At 42.8% G+C, this 17,114-nt stretch overlaps 2 protein-coding genes across 3 annotated transcripts in view; both read right to left on the reverse strand.

Moving 5' to 3' along the window:
• LOC126382770 (protein jagged-1b) overlaps nucleotides 1–7,238 on the reverse strand; it is a 67,630-nt gene extending 60,392 nt beyond the window's left edge. Inside the window, exon 1 of the mRNA XM_050032837.1 lies at nucleotides 6,417–7,238. Within this exon, the coding sequence (XP_049888794.1) occupies nucleotides 6,417–6,575 (159 nt within the window). The 5' untranslated portion in view covers nucleotides 6,576–7,238. The remainder of the gene's footprint in view (nucleotides 1–6,416) is intronic.
• A 6,473-nt stretch (nucleotides 7,239–13,711) lies between these two features.
• Nucleotides 13,712–17,075, reverse strand: snrpa (small nuclear ribonucleoprotein polypeptide A). Of its 2 annotated transcripts, none has more exons than XM_050033162.1 (7): nucleotides 16,938–17,075; nucleotides 16,593–16,687; nucleotides 16,301–16,473; nucleotides 15,984–16,160; nucleotides 14,615–14,791; nucleotides 14,424–14,512; nucleotides 13,712–14,329 (listed from the first exon to the last, which is right to left on the reverse strand). In XM_050033162.1, exons 2-7 carry the CDS (start codon nucleotides 16,663–16,665, stop codon nucleotides 14,170–14,172), a joined length of 849 nt encoding a protein of 282 aa, XP_049889119.1. In that variant the 5' UTR covers nucleotides 16,666–16,687; nucleotides 16,938–17,075; the 3' UTR covers nucleotides 13,712–14,169. The 2 variants fall into 2 exon arrangements, with proteins under 2 accessions (XP_049889119.1, XP_049889127.1); XM_050033170.1 differs by having other exon boundaries at nucleotides 16,971–16,992.
• Between the last annotated feature and the right edge of the window lie 39 nt (nucleotides 17,076–17,114).

Genomic DNA, 17,114 nt, shown 5'->3' on the forward strand with positions numbered 1-17,114 from the left:
CAATCTGATGTGAAAAAGTCATCACATGAGGTCAAAGTTTAAGGGTCAGGGGCAGCACGTTAAACTCAAAGAGAAATTTGCGGTAGCAGCCAACTGAACTGAACTGAACTGACTAAGACAGACCAGAAATGTGCCAGGACAGTTTTTGGGCTGCTTTTCAGAGCCATAAAATATCTTGGACAGGAAGGACTTCCACTGTGGGGGCATATCTATTGGGATGGAGTTTTATGGGAGCTAATAATGAGCGGACGTAACATTATGATCTGCCTCGGGGAAGTGAGTGGTTTCAGTCAGCAGAACACTGATGTCCGCCACCATTGAAAGGGAAATATTAGAAATTTTGGCACATGCAGTCCAAAGATGAATTGTGTCTGAGGCAAGAGAGTGCAGATTCTTTGGAATAATGAAACCACTGATGTGAGTACGTCTGAGAAGCTGTCCTGTAGCTCCTCGACCAAATCATCAGAATGAATGTACGAAATGTAGACTTCTGCAAACCACAGATGTGTAACGTTTGTACTTTATTGTTCTAGCTTAAAGTAACTGCTTATGGTGGCACAATCATGGCTTGAATTGTCACCGATGTCTTAAAAAACCCACCAGATTGGTGGCACCATTGCTGCTTGAATTGTCGACGATGTTGTCTTTGTTTTTTATTGATCTAGAACAGCTGCCTGCAGCTGGCAACCGTCTCACCTAAGTGGGTGCGTTTATACTGCGCAGCACCCTTCAGAAAAAATATGTTCCCGCGCACATGGTTGTAGATACTAATTAAATTACAAAAATGGACAGGAAGTATTTCAGAAAGACAGATGAAAGAAGCCTTCAGTGAAAAATGAAAGCATGTGTAACAGAGGCTAGACGAGACCAGAGATTTCTTGCAGAGAGGCAGATGTGAAGACTTTCAGCAGTGATTAAAGAAAATATCAGACACAACTATAAATTGTTGTTTTTACCCTCTGGTTTTTGTACCACAAATGAGATATAATATGGTAATTAGTGAGCTTTAGGCGTGCTAGTGGAGAGATTTTTTAAACAGAGCCAGGCTAGCTGTTTCCCCCAGTTTCCAGTCTTTATGCTAAGCTACGCTGATCATCTCCTGGCTGTAGCTCCATATTTACTGTACAGACATGTGAGTGGTGTCAATGTTCTCATCTGACTCTCCACAAGAAAGCGATTGAGCATATTTCTACAGACTATTTTTCTAACTTCCTCAATTGTTGTCAGATTGTTCCTGACATCAAACATTTAGACCACAAAAATATGAAGACAGCAAAGATGAAGGTTCACCATGTCTTCTTCATTTATTGTTAATGGTCATAATCAGAAATAACTGATGACCACTGTAAGGACACACAAACCTCCAGCTTTTGCAGGAAATTAAAGGCCATTTTGGGGATGATGGTTTGGCAATTTTTGTGCAGAACCACCATTTTTAAAATGAACGTGACTCTAAAGGAACTAATTCAGCAAAACTATTAATGACAGACGGCTGCATAGGACCAAACACTAACTGTAAACTGAGAACAGAACCAGAATCCCTTCACTCTGTCGGTCAGTTTAGACCTCTTCTCCTTAAAAGTAAGATATAGATAGCCTAACAAGACATAACTTTGATCACCACAACTCTGTCTGACCTCCAATAGAGGCCAGATCAAATTTTTCCATCCAAATCATGCAGACACCACAACACTACTGCCACTTAATGTTATTTATCTCTCAACTTTCTCATCTTTCTTTCTTTCTTCACTCCACCTTTGTGTCACCACCACCACTCCCTTCTTATTTCTCACTCTCTCTTCCCTGGGGACGGTGACACTAAGGGTACTCCTCCTCCTCCTCCTCCTCCTCCCTCCCTTCTTTCTCTATCAGAGAACAAGCTGTAACAACCCTGTCATTTCTTTTTCTTTGGTTATCAACTCTTCTCTGCATTGTTGCCGTGTTCCTTTTCATCTGTCTCCCTTTCTTTTCTCTGTGTTCCCTCCCTCTGTTTAAAGATGGGTGGAAGGGACACACAGATACACACAGACAGACACACACACACACTACCGTTAACAAGACCCCCTGGGATTCTCGGAGCACCGGGGTCAGGTATGTGCGTGCATGTTTGTTTGTGTGTGTGTGCTCCTGTCTGTCTGTCTGTGTGTCACTGTAGCAGAATAAAACAATGGCTTTGGCTTCTTGCAACAACTGCAGACACAAAAACATGAAGCCTCTGTTATCTCAGTTTGCCATGAAACCCCCACTGATGAATAAATCTGAATAATTCACAGCCCCTTTTTGGCATTCTCGCACAAACACCGAACTTAATGATCGCTCATTAAGTCCAAGAATCAGAGTCATATATCCCCCGCGGTGTTGTGCGCTTCATCATGGACAGAAATCACCACGGCCAACACGCTCTCATGTCTCTGCTGCCCAGCACATGAGCCAGGATCTCAGTCGCCCCATTGTGTTTGGTTTGCGTGTCCCTCTCCTGCCCCTGTCCCTGAGCTGAGCGGGGGTGAGGGGGTGAGGTGGGAGGGGTCAGGGAGATGGAGAGGGGGGTGAACTGGTCTACATCAAAAGGCTTGTGGAGATACAGTGGCGCTCATCACTCTACATCCTCCTTTCTTCCTCTCCTCCTCTCGCTGCCCGAGCCATTCCCTGCATACCAGCATTTCAGCGCTCAGGCTGACCAGAGAGAGAGAGACAGAGAGGGAGAGGGACAGTCGGGGCTCAGACCATCTCTGCAGGAGAGCTTTGGGCAGTTAAAGGATTGCTACACCCAAAACTCAGGGTGGCTTATAACAAATCCTCTCCATCTAAAGACATCTAAGGTTCGGTAACTGAACTCTGTTTAACTGTGAAAGGCAGGTGAGACCGTTATAAGGTAGTCCAGCAGTTTGAGAAAGAGCGCAGGGTTGAAGGGAAAGTTAAAGGAAATCACAATAATTCAGTAAAATGTTTTTCCTTGTATCAAGTGCTGCAGTTTGAGTAAGACAACTGTAGTTCACACTGTAACGACACCATCCAACGGCACAAAGCAAACTAACAGAATGACAAACATCAAATATTTGAACTATGTCAGGATGACTCACAATAATTGACACAACTTTGCTCTCAGTATACCTGAGAGTTTCTTTGTGCCTAAACATCACAAGTTAAACAATGCATACTTCATGTAAAATTCTGCTTCAGAGGCTTTTCCACCCTGATCAGAATACAGTTCTCTGATATATCGATGAATATCTACTGTGACCATGTTTAAAGATATTGAACGTTGTGCGAAATATTCTCAATCAGCAGCTTCAGTTCAAAAGAATCTGTATTAGGAAATGTGTGGATAAGTGCATGTGAAATGACAGTGTGAAGTAGACTGACTGGGTGTGGAAAAACTGAGACATACTGATGAAATTGCACTTATTTTACTTTAGACACCTCAGGCTGTTTATCTGTTTTGCAAAAGGATGAACATCTACAGAATCTACTTGAAGCTGATGGTACTTACAGGTTGGTTACATTGGTCCGGCCCATCTGAGATCAAATTGGGCTGTATGAGTCCCAGAAACTAAAATGAGTTTGACACCCCTGCTTTAAAATACAATTTTTGTGTCACTGCAAATGCTCAGTTCATCTATTATATGATCAACAGAAAACTTATGGGAAACAATTTTGATAATAATCGATTAATCATTTAAGTTAATTTTCAGTAAAAATGAATGGATGGTTGGGAGTGAGATGGTGGCTGTTTAAGGCATCACAGAACCCTGTTTCTTTCACTGTTTTTGTGACTACTGTTTACTTATGTGTAGAAATTAATAAAGATAGTTGGAAAAAAGTGCCAAACGAGAAGACTTCCTGTTTTACGTTGTCTGTTATGATAATAAACTGAGTATCTTTGGGTTTAGAATTATTGTTCGGACAAAACAAGCTGTTGATAGAAGTCACTTTAGACTTGTGAACTTGTGTCAGCATTTAAACTATTTTCTGACATATTACAGACCAAACTAGAAAAGCACTCGGAGAGTGCAGACCTCCGCTAAGCAGCTCGGATTTCCCGCCATTTAATTATTTTATCCACTTCGCTTCAACCGATCACCACCAAAATTTTATCATCATTCCTTGTCCCATTATCAACCTTTCCTGAAAATTAAATCAAAATCCATTCAGAACTTTTTGAGTTATTTTGCAGACAAACAAACAGACAGACAAACAGACTAACGCCGGCGAAAACATAACCTCCTTGACAGAGGTAATAATGGACAGTATTTAGCAGATTAACTGATAATGAAAATATTTCTTGATTGCAGCCCTGTATTATTGTACTTCAATCAGCATCTCTACGCCACACTGAAACTGATCTGGAGGCAAGGGCACAGGTTTTGTTTCCACACTGGGGGGGGCATATATGAGGTAGAAGGTTTGGGGCATCCTCTGCAAGAACATTTTTGGCATCAAACACTTAATTTCTTAAATTCTAGTGGATTTTTATGCACCAATTTGTGCCCTCTCTGCACAAATTTATGGTATACATGTCTTAACTTTTGTTGAGATAAAGGTCCTCTGCTCCTTTCATGTTTTCATTTTGGGGGACAAATGCATGTGTTCTAAATACTGACCCCCATCCCCTGAAATCTACACCTACATCTGGAGGGATCTGTTGAACTCTTGTTAGAGGAACAGGTTTTCTTTTTAGTTTGTTTTGGCTGAACTTCCATTGAAAACAAAATTTAATTCCAATTGATTTTCTTTGGAAAATTGATTTTCTTCAGTTCTAAGATCTTTTGCTTATCAAGACTCCAACAAATACACGTTCTGTTTTGTGGGAAACAGTTTATGCCACTGAAGCGAGACACATATTAGAGAAATCTAATGACAGAGTGTGAACTAATCAAATTTTACCTTTTGGATCTGGCAAACTGAAAATGATTTTGCAAAGCTAAAATTCACATTGTCACAGTATCTGCTCACACTATGCTGCAGTGTGAGACCTGGGGAATGACAAAGTGGACAACAGACAACATGAAGTGACCACTGGACAGTCAATAAGCTTCACTTATGAACCACTAATTTCTAAACAGCTCTGGGTACCTCCTCATGAACATGGCCTCCTGCCTCCTGCATTAATAAATAGTCACCAGCAGCAGCAGTGGATCCAGAGTGTGTGTTTCTCACTGCAGTGCAGTCAGAGAATGGAGGGAGTGGAGTGTGTTGTTCTTCAGCTGTGAAGAGGTTGCAGAGGTGCGGAGAGAGACACGCAGAGCTGCCCGAACGTTCAACATTCACACGCCCTGGAGTTTACTCGGCTGTGGCCCCGGGCTCCACACACACCCAAGACACAGATGCTGGATGTGAGCTCAGTGTTTAGAAAAAACACGCGCACACACTCACAGACACACACACGTGCACACTGAAGAGCACCTCTGGGCCTGTTCTTGCTACTGCTGGGTCCTGTCACACATCCTGATCAGGCCAGCAGCTTCTTGACAGCTCGCAGGGCAAAGAAAGGGAAAAATATTTTGTGGTTTTGCACCTTCATGCCTGATATGATGTTGGCATAGAAACAAAAGCTTTCCATGCTGCCACAATAATGCCCACAATACCATGAGCAGCTTGCCAGATGCATTTATACAAGTTGCTGCAGTGACCATGCTGTAATCTATAAAGCTTTATAACACACAAAAGAAAGTCTGCATCCATGCAACCATGGGATATAACGACAGAGGTGATAAGGAACAGTCAGAAAGTGGCTGATAATTGTAAAATAAATATATAAATATATATATAGACAATGCACCAGCAGGCAAATGTGCTAAAGATGGAGATGCAGAGAAATGCAGATGCAGTCACTCCTTTATTAACCAGCGAACAAGAAGTGGAAGCTGTAATAAGGGGGTGTGGTGCGTAATTAAGGTGCTTTTGATTCTCCATTATTTCACTGAGGAGCCATCACAGTCCCTCAAGAAGACTTTAGGGTTTTATTCAGCACTGAATACCCAAAATTAAATCAGCTTTAACCTCTTATCATGCTTGATTAATGTTCTCTGCCTCATTATATTCTGTTTGGCATAGGCTATAATAATAAATAGTGCATGACTTATTTATAATGATGAAAATGTGATTTAGCTGTAATATTTGTATGCAAACACATATTTTGCTGTGATCTTTGCATCCCATGCTTCTAAAACACGACCACAGTAGTTTTCAGTTGCGTGGGATAATAGGCACCAGCGGGCTGAAACAACAGGTGGGCACAGCGCCATGTAGGAGCAGAATGAGGGCAGCACAAAGAGGGAAGGGACAGTGTGTATGGACTCCATTATTGACTGTTTTCACGCAGCTGTGATGAGAAATACAGGCTTAACCACAGTTAAAAGTCCGCCACGAGGGTTTAAGGGCATGCCGCCCGAAATAGCACTTAATCGGTGGCTTACCTGTGGTTGTATCGTGAGCGCGGCGAGAAAAATCACAGTCCGCTGCAGGTGGAGGTGTCCACGGTGTCGGTCACTCCTCATGTCTGGCTTCCCGGTGATCTTTCCGCTCCCGTTCCTGGGATCCACCCGAGTCAGCCTGTGCGCTCTTGTGCTCTCCATCCCTGCGTCAGGGGATTGGGGACCGTGTTGTGCGCTTTGGCGGCGGTGGTGGTGGTGATGGTGGTGTCCCCCTCCTCCTCCCTCGCTGCGTCCGTCCGTCCGCCCAGCTCTCCTACTCTCCGGTCTTAAACCCTGAAACTCCCGCAGAGCCACTTCATCGCGTCCAGGTCAGAGAAACCATAACTACCTCTGCCTTGGAACCAGCTTGGATTTATTCCCAACCCACAGACCCACAAACACACACACCTGATCACCCCCTTGCCGCTGTGTCCAGGGTGGATTTCCACTGGGAATGACACATGCACACAAACACCTACAGGGCACACAAACACACTCCCCTTGCGCTGTATTCCTCCCACCACCTGCGTTAAGAGGCTTTAAAGGTCCAATCTGCCGGCTCACTTCACTTGAACTCTCATCCCAATTAGCTCACACTCTCTCTTCTCCTTCTTCTGTCTCTCTCCAAGCCTGATCAAGCCACACATAAAAACTGAAAAAGAAACCTAATAACATCCCACGTCGTGATGAGTGCGTGAAAGCAGGCACCAAAGTTGCGTCTCTCCAGCGGAATGATTTCACTTTGCGCTCTTCTCATCTAAGCGGCTGGTTGGTCATTTGTTAACCCGATACGAAGCCCGGCGGCAACACAGTCAGTGTGGGAAACAATGAGAGGGAGAGACAGAGAGAGGGAGAGCATGGAGGGTGTGTCCTGAGGCAGGGAATATCCGTCTTTCAGCCCTTGTCCGGATGGTTCCCAGCGCGCACCAATGCGCTCATCCCTCTCCCTGTCTGTACACTTTGCGCAACCTGCGGACCAACCCAAAACTTTTTTTCCTCACTTTTTTGTCACATTTACACGTGGGATTAACCTGAACGGTTTCAGTTCCCCTCTGTGGGTTTTCTATTTCCTCTTTACCTATTGTAGAACCTCGCAGGTCCCTCTCCTCCAGTTTCAGGCCTTTGCTCGCTTCAAAGCTCCGCCGCTCCAATTAACTGTTTTTCACAGTTTTGCTCGGGCGGCCTCTGAATGGGAAAGTTTCTATAGGCGTTTGAAGCCGTAGCACCCCATAATTAAAATGCCGCTCTGCTGTGGATGGTGACATTGAAGTTATTCACAAGTATATTGACCAAAACAGACAAGAAAAGACACGAAACTGGCAACTTTGGAGAGTCTTTTTTCTTAAAGGTGACTGGCTGATGCGCGCACGGTCAGAGCATACGTGACGCAGGTGCCTAACGCCCTCCTGCACACCTTATTTCTTATTAAATGTGACCAGCAAGCCCGCATTTGTGATCAGACTTGTTTCGACAGCTGCCGGTCTGAACTGTGCGCACATGCCGCTGCTTAATGATGCCGCCGGCTGCAATAAATACTAACCGGCTGAGCGCATTAATATAAAAGAGAATTGTAGGGTGTATAGGCATCTTTTTGAATACTGGCACCGGTCACATGGCATATTTTCCACGTCTGACTTCCAGGGCTCGTCTTGTCGGATCCAGGACCTCCAAACAATGTACCTTCTTCATCGGAGGAAATCTAATGAGATTCTGCCTCCCTCCTCCAAGGCCCTGTTGCTCAAGAGCTTCCCTGACAACCGCTGGTGTTTCCGCGGCCTGGCACTCTACACTGACCCCCGGAGCAGAACAGAGGGCTCTTAAGGAGCAGAGGGGTTGATTTGCATAGCGGAGCAGTGACCTCCAAACACGAGCTGAATTCTAACCAACCATCCGGAAACACGCAGACATCATTGGGTCTGCTCCAGGGCTGCAGTGTGAGGTTCACCTGAGGAAGAAGAGTCACCAAACACCTGGAACTTCTTCACTCTGTGCGTCTCGTTACCGCCAGGGAAGTGTTGTGAGTTGTGTATTTGGCACCATCTAATGGTCACGCGTGTCATTTTGTGAAGAAACTTAAGATGCACAATTTATTGATCCCCACTGAGTCCACAGAAGACAGTTACACCTTAATGAGCATGGACAGGTTGTGAGACAGTGGGGCCCTGGGCTCAGACATGCAAAAGGCCCCACCACCTCTCCACACAGGGGCAAGACACTCAGACTTTATCGCTGTTTAGCCTCTTGCTGTTGTTTTGCGCCTCTTTGTAGTTGTTACACATCTATTTTTTTGTCTCTTTGTAGTCATTTGTGTCTCTTTAAGGCTATTTGGTGTCTTTTTTTGGTCGTTTTGTGTCTCATAGTCATCTCGTGTCTCTTTCCTGTCTTCTTGTGTCTCTGTGTGGTTGTTTTGCACCTTTTTGTAGGCCTACTTTTTTGGGTCTCGGTCAGTGCGTGTTAATTCAAGTAACATTTTGCAAAGTCACCACCGCATCACCCCGCGTTAGTTGTCTTTGTACATCCATGATCTACATAGGGAGTCTGACACGTTGTTCTAACGTAGCTCCGAAATGATGAACCAAACACTGTCTCTAGACAGGACCATCCACGTTATCACATCGGCCAACATAGTTCTCCTACAGCCATGGCACAAGGGAGAAGTCTCAGTTAGATGCAATCTGTAACCTCATGGCCTTATGCCGCTAAATGCTACACAGTAGACTAAATATCAAAGAGTGTCCGTGGATGCAGGTATGCAACGTCACAAGCGGATTTTTGATCTCACACCCAGATACATCTCTAACGTATAGCTCCCAGGATAAGTAGAAGTTGCCTTTCAGTCCCTGCAACTGAAAGATCACTGTGTTGGTGAATGGGAAGGCACTAGGCATGTTGCCAAGAGCATGCAACACACACACACACACATACACACACACATACACACACACTACACACTACTCTCTCTCTCCCTCACTCACTCACACATGGCGCCCCGGTGGCTAAGGTCAGTGCTTTCTCAAGGCAAAATAAGGGAGTGTGGAAAGGCTTGGGAAACTACAGAAGAATGTGCATTTCTGCGTACGCTGTTGAACTGACCTGAAGACAATTACTCCGGCCACAGTTTAAGTCCACAACAGGGAGGCCCTGTGTTCACGGGGCACAGTCGATAGTGTGGGTCTAAATTAAGCTTTTCAGGCCTAAATCACACATCACTCTGCCCCACACTCATCAATCCAGCCTCTGAGAGGAGGTGGTGGTCCTTATTGGCCTGTAATTACTACAGTGTGCAGAGGCCTCTGAGGGTGTGCTGCAAAACACACAGCAGGCATTTACTAATTGGCAACCTCCAGACAATTGTAACCATTTGCATTCATTAGATATTTGTTCAGATTACTCACAAACACTGCGTACAAAGGAGGCCTACAGCACAAGAATTCTGAGGTACTTTTACTTTACGAAAGAACCTATATGTAACTTTTCCACATTGAAATGTCTAAAAACAACTAAACCAGTGTTATATATTTGGCAAAGTCGTAATACTCACATTATCCCAAATGTTTCCAACAATTTTCAAACCCCAAGAAATCTGTCAGTTTAATTAAGGACATGGCCTGTGTCATTTGGGCGCTGTTGACTGTCAGTGGCTTCATTATTGTCATATCCCCCTTTGTGCCTGTGTCTGGGCTGCGGTTGTCTGCAAGCTGCTGTCATAAATGGACTTTTTATCCAGTTTTAAGCCACATTTTTATGATACACTTTGTAGATCTTGGTCTTTTTTAGCTTTGTATATATTTTAACCAGATGAAGGATTTTAAGTAATTGGGCGTCTGGATCTTAAGTTAGCAGAGAAACAAGCTGAGCAAACGTTTCCAGCCCCTGCTGTGCCGAACAGCACCAAAGAAAACACTGCTTTTCAATGTGAAACTGCTTTATTTAGTGTTTTTATTAGTTTAAATCACACAGTCAATCGGTTTTGTGGATTTGTTTCCTCTAAATAGCTCCTGAATGTCTGGCTTTTCAGTTATCAGAGAAAATAAGTGAGCAAACAGGAGCAGATGCTGGGCTAGCAGCCCCTCCATGATGTGCCGAAATGAGTCGGAGAAACACCTGTTTGTAACGTGAAACTGCTTTATTCAATGTTTTTACAGGTTTAACCTCTGCGGATATTTCAGCTCCTTTTAAAAAACGTCTCAACGATAAACACTGAAGGAATCCTAACCGGGAGAAACTGATTGCAATGCAATTGCTCCCTCTTTTGATTTGTTTTGATTGAAAGCGGAAAAAAATTGCACATTGTGCGTTTTTAGTATTTAAATTTTATGCCACATTTTAGTTTTACTCCACATTACAAAGACAAATACACCTAAGGTTCTTTTAACTTTATTACATTCATCTGACATCTTGAATTAAAAGTTGTGTTGCAGATTATAATTGTGAATTCCGCTGCCAGGCTTTTATCCAGACCCAAGAGACGGGATCACATCACTCCAGTTTTAGCCTCTTTACACTGGCTCCCAGTATGTTTTAGAACAGATTTTAAGATATTACTGATGCTTTTTAAGGCTCTTTATGGTCTCTCTCACAGCTATACCTCCAACCTCTTAGTGCTGTGCATACCAGGATGTACTTTGAGGTCCTTTGTCTGTTCCAGGGGCCTGGCTAAAAACTAAGGGGACAGAGCGTTTGCTGTCAGGGTTCTGGAACAGTCTGCCCAAGAAAATCAGGTCGGCCAAGTCAGTGATATCTTATGAGCTTTTCCTGATTTTAAATGAGTTTTAAGTTAACTTAGACTGTCTTTATTTCCTCAGTTTTATACACTAAAGTGTTTTTATCAGTTCTTTTAAAAGTTGTTGTTTTCATGTCTTCTGTTTTAATTATTGACATGTAAAGCACTTTCTTAGTCTGTTTTGAAAAGTGCTTTATAAATAAAGATCATTATTATTATATCATTATCATTATTTAGAATGGACCCAAGACCCGCTTTTGGACCGCGACCCACCAGTTGGGGACCATTGCTTTACAGGAACAACTCTCAAAACTAGAAACCACAGAGGTCTCAAATAGCAGAATTAGGATTTTCTGCACACATCAGCCCTAAAGCTATAGGTGTGTTCCCTGGGCTCAGTGATTAAATTCATAATCAAATCATATCATTTCACATTTAATTTGGTGTCAGTGAGACCCCCCTTTTTATATTTGCACTCTTCCCACTTTGTATAGCAGCTGCTGCACAGCAATTTCCCTCAGGATAAATACAGATTCATCTTATCTTACAACCCAACGTTTATGTTCTCTGGTTCCTGAATTACTGTCACAGAGACAGATGAAGCAAATGCTACGATACACACAAAAAAAGGGCAAATCATGATGGCTGAAGACCAGCTGGTAAATGATGCAATCTAATTGATTTTTCAAATAAGTAATCCGTCTCAAAAGCACAAAGGACAAATAAAGATCAGATTAGTTTGGGCATGTACTGTGTACTTCGAAGCACAAATTAAAAGACTATTACAAGCAGGAGGGATATAATGATTTGTATGGAGGCCACAAATCCTCTGAACAAAGTGATTAGAGTTTCTAATAAATACAGGACTAATGGATTTTTTTTTGTCTGAGGCTTAAGAATCCAATTTTCTAGAAAGTCTCATTTTTGTAGAAAATATGTGCAGCTGGCAGTCCTGAGATTGAGTCCAGCCCAGGACTTTTGTTGCATGACATAGATGGCCTTCTCTCCTGCTCTCCACCCTCTTTTGAACTGCTCTGCTGACAATTATTATGGTGAGTCGAGTTAGGGCATTTTTAAGGGAGAGCAAAAAGTGGAGGAGGGGCTTGGGAAAAAAAGAAAAGGAAGGTCAGCAGAACTGCCTGGATCTTAAGTATTTAAAACTTTTCAATTATATATTCATCTTAGAAATCTTGTATCTCTAATGCATGTAGCGTAATGCCTGAGCAGACATTAGCATGTGTATTAGTCTGCATCACCTGGGGCTCAAACTCACAACCCTGAACACCAAGGGCAAGTCATGACCTTGCTGAGCTACCTGCCAAGTGAGAAAACATCAACCGCCTTCCCAGTATGACTTGGACACTCAGCAGAATTGCATGTGAAGGCAAATTTAAAAATGGAGTTAAAAAATGAGGTAACAAAATTCTGAACATTTTTGCTCTTCATCTACTGAGATGTCTATAATTTATTTTTCAACAAAGACTGATGACTGCATAAGTGACAAACTGCTTTGAGATGCTCGCAGAAACACTGACTGCTATAGTTTATGTGATAGAATTCAAATTTTGTCAGAAACTCAGACTTTAAGATACAACTCTGAAATTTGCCACACTAATTCAACCATAAATTTTTTGTCCTTTTGTCAGGAATATTGGGGATTCATTCAGCAAAGAATTGCAGATGTTGTTTACAGTACTGTTTACATTAAAGCATTTGATGCACTGTGGACTCAACTTTAAATATTTCAAAAATCTAGCTAGTTTGTTTGTGCAGGACTGTACGAAGACGGTTTATACCAAGTTTGGTGTCAACTGAGCAAAAAATGTGTGAGGGGAAAGGTTTAATTAGTTTAACAGCTTTTGAGAAAACAAGACATCTTGATTCCTGCAGCTCAGACACATTTGAGGATTTCTGCTCAATTGAGGCTACTGTTGGGTGAAAGTTGCAAAGTCGTAGCAACGTTTTAAACTTTCAACGGTGGTTGTAGTGCCAACGTCATGACTATAATTAGTCCACAATTTTAGGTGCGGCACTTTGGCACAGGACTGGACGTATGTGCAAAGTCTGGTTTACTTTCATACATGGAAAGACAGATTTTATGGTAGGGAGAAGAACATAGGCAAAAACAAGAGGAGACCTGCCCGGCCCCTAATAATTGTGATAATTAACTTAATCCTACAGAGGACTGAGACTTGTTCCAAGAAAAGCTACATGTCATTTCCCCAAATTATTCAAACATTACATCTTGTGTTCTTGTCTATGGTTGTAATAATCTTCCATATCACCCCTCACATAACAGATTATGGCTAAATACTCTGAGTTTAAGCAAAATGGACAAGACCATGGAAGAGGCCAAAATAATGTGCACAAGTAAGAATAAATTATCAGTTGGGTTGCTCAAAAAACTATTTACTGTTTAAGATGTTTAGTCCATGCATCCCTTTAACCATCTACCCCTGTGCTTCACACCTCAACATCAGAAACAGAAGAAAGTAGGTTTGTAGCACCATCTGTTGGCCTGAGACAAACTCCCACTGCAACACACAGTGAATACACATGAAAAAGTGAGGCAGAGCACGGTCTCAAAGACAAGTTTTAATTAAAAAAAGAAAAAAGCTCCAGGTACAATGTCTGGTAGACCAGACCCTGGGTGCAATGCTTTGTGACAAAACAAAAAACAAAACAGATGACACATCAAGTTGCTTGTGGATTTGAATATAAATCCAAAAAAGGGGGAATGAGCAGCAACACTGATCAGTAGGACGAAGAACTCCACTATAAATTTACCTGAATGTTATTTCATGAAGTGTTCCGTCGGGGTGGAACAATAAAAAACAGCAACTTGATGCAACAAATGTATACTTACATGTGATCCTGGAGGAAGGGTGAAACAAAACAAAAAAAGACACCGCCCACCGCTGCACTGATCAGGAATAGTCAATTTCAAAAATTGTTTCAGTTTGGGCCACTGCTGTACATTTATAAAAAGATTTGTGTGTGTGTTTAAGTAAGAAAAAGACCAGCTTTGAGGTGTTATTTCTTGGCGAATGAAATCTTCATGGCGTTCGTTTGTGTGATCTTAAAGCCTTGTAGTGCGTCTCGTGCAGCGCCGGCCTGCACTTCATTCTCAAACTCCACAAAGGCGATGTCGTGGCGACCAGGGACCAAACGCACCTCCTTGAATCCAGGGAACCTGAATACACAACAATACGTTCACGTTCTGCCATTCCACAAATAGAAAAATATATAAATGCAAAATCAAATGCAGAGAAAGAGTTGGTACTGACTGGTTGAAGAGCATGGAGAGCATGAGTTCGTTTGTCTCCTCTGGCAGGTTGGTGAGGAAGAGGATGTGATTTGGAGGATTTTCTGCAACCTGTGAGGACAAAGGCAAAGAGAGATTAGAATAAAAATACTAGGACAAAATTATAACATTTATTTTTTTCAAATGACAACATGCTCTGTCAGAACACACTACCTGTTGGGGCATTTGTCCTGGCATCTGTCCGGGCATCATCTGGCCAGGAGGCATGGCACCAGGGGGTATCTGCCCAGGCGCCATCCCCGGAGGAGGCATCATACCAGGAGGGGGCATATAAGGTGGCTGGCCTGGCATGTGCATCATACGAGGAGCCTGGGTCATGGGAGGCATTCCCTGAAGAGTGAAGAACAGTGATGAGCATGTCAGAAGCTGTGGTGACATGTTTCCACCAACTAAAACACCTGTTTTCCCCTTATAACACCATCAATGATCTCCACCCAAATCTGGGGAGCCCGCATGCTACTGCTGCATGACAGTCTGGTATCAGTTTTAGATTTAACTGTTCTCTATCCTATCTGTCAGCATGGCTCGACAATGACCAGCGATCCCAATCAAAGACGATAGAGAACCGCCAATCAAAGACGAGTATCCCCAACCTCGCTTCTGTCAACATGTGTGTACCCTTAGTGGCCGTTAGGGTTGTCACGATACTAAAATTTCAACCTCGATATCAATACCCAGGAAAATATTCAATACTTGATACAATTTTCGATACAGCAGCAAAAAATTAAGAGGCATGTCATTTTTTAAATAAAGATCAGAACAGTAACATCAATGATAACAACAAAAAATCCCCCCAAAATAAATAACAACCGGAAACAAGATCTGTCCACACAAATGTATTTATCTACAGCCCTGTTTATTTTCTGTGCTTCTGGTGAATTGCCACCATGTTTTCGTTGCTGATCAAATAGAGTTGGTAGTTTAGGCTCAGGATGCTCCTGTTTCTACCTCACTATGTGATCAGAGAACCAGGGGTTATGGGAGAAACCAAACGTTTTTTCAGCTTCAATCTGTGACTTTACAGTTAACATAACTTTTCAGACACATAATTGTGTTGTCCTGTTAAAGTAACATTGTCTATTAATGTTACAGACGGGCATGACTGATGGTGAGGAGATATCTGTTGCCAGACCTCGCGAGAGTGTGTTGTTGAGACAGATCTTGAACAAAGTAAATTTTCTCCTGATTTGTCCGTCTGAAATTTGCCATTTTGGTCTCGGAATGTTCTGAAGATATGTGGCTTGTGATAGATGTGTCCAATATTTGCTTCCGTAACTACTGGGCGAAAGAATCGGCCATAATCTGTAATCACGTCCATTTCTCCCATTGAAGTCAATGGACTCAGGACCTGCTGTTAGTCTCCTAAAGGGGCGTGGTGGTCGCGAACCCCACGTGACACTGATACAGGAAACTGACTCGCAGTGGACGTCTTGGTTTATCCACCGTTTTTGATACCAGTAATTAAATCTGTTACCAACGTTATTCCTACTAACAGAATAACAATAAAACACCCATTACTTACAGGCATGGCAGCCGGTACTCCAGCAACCATGGGTGCAGCAGCGCCCGGTACACCCTTCTTAGCCCCGGCTGTGTCAGCTCCTTTGATCTTCTTCTTCTCCTTTTTACGGTCACGCTCCACATAAGTCCCCTTCATTTTAGCTATGATGTCTGAGTCCGTCTTGGCATACTGGATACGCTGTAAGAAAAGAGACAGTTGAATCTCGTTAGGCTACAGATTTTATGCCTCAGGAGTTGTGTCAATCGTGTGTGTTAGGGGAACTTTTACTCTCTGTAAAGCTTCTCAGTGATCTTGTCTACACTGTGTGATTCACCTACCATGGGTTTGTCGTAGAAAGGAAATCCCTGCATCGACCTAAGAGCATTAGAAGCGCTGTTAACCTCCTTGAAAATAACAAAGGCCTGACCCTTCATCTTTATGTTTCGTGCGACCAAGATGTCCAAAATCTGTCCAAACTGTGAGAAGATGGCGTACAGCGACTTTTTCAACTCTGCAGAAACACAAAACACAAAAACACACAACACAAAAAGAAAGCATGAGTTTGATTAGATGGGCCATCTGTTTGCTGTGTGCATTCAACCGAAGCTAATAAGGCGAGTGTAAACTTACCATCTTTCTTAATTTTCTCATTCAAGTTGTTAATATAGATTGTATGGTTGAGCCGTACATCGGGAGTGGCCATTTTCTACTCTGTAGATGAGTGGCTGGAGAGAAAACAACTGATTATTTAACAGGTAAGAAGCACAATTCTTGATTAGCCGCTAGGCAGCTAACTAACGTGTGGTGAACGTTAGGCTAAAAGCTAACTGCTAGCTATAGCTAACATTATTTAGTCTACAAAAGCCATTTATCGCTAACACCATTGTCACAAAAAAACGACTAAAGAGGCAACATAAATCCACAAATGATTTGCAAAAGAGCTTAAAACCAAAAACAAAAGATTTAACTGTTTACCTCGATGGGGAAAGAAGACCGAAGGATCCTCACCTCGAAGTAATGAATGAAACCCCCAGTCAAAGACGACGGTCTTTGCCCCAGCCTTCACAAATCCCGTGCTCTGTGTTCTCGCGTTATTAACAAACAACACAGGGAGGCATTTCCGGTTTCACGCTCAATTGTTTTTTTTTAAGC

Source organism: Epinephelus moara, chromosome 2 (assembly GCF_006386435.1).
Source record: "Epinephelus moara isolate mb chromosome 2, YSFRI_EMoa_1.0, whole genome shotgun sequence".
NCBI lineage: Eukaryota > Metazoa > Chordata > Actinopteri > Perciformes > Serranidae > Epinephelus > Epinephelus moara.

Excerpts from the sequence above, each read along its gene's own strand:
- snrpa (XM_050033162.1), bottom strand. The coding sequence starts at position 16,665 with ATGGCCACTCCCGATGTACGGCTCAACCATACAATCTATATTAACAAC. Across the intron at positions 16,474-16,592 it reads TGAGAAAATTAAGAAAGATG|AGTTGAAAAAGTCGCTGTAC; the intron begins GTAAGTTTACAC and ends GTGTTTCTGCAG. Across the intron at positions 14,330-14,423 it reads CTCTCCATGCTCTTCAACCA|GTTCCCTGGATTCAAGGAGG; the intron begins GTCAGTACCAAC and ends TTGTGTATTCAG.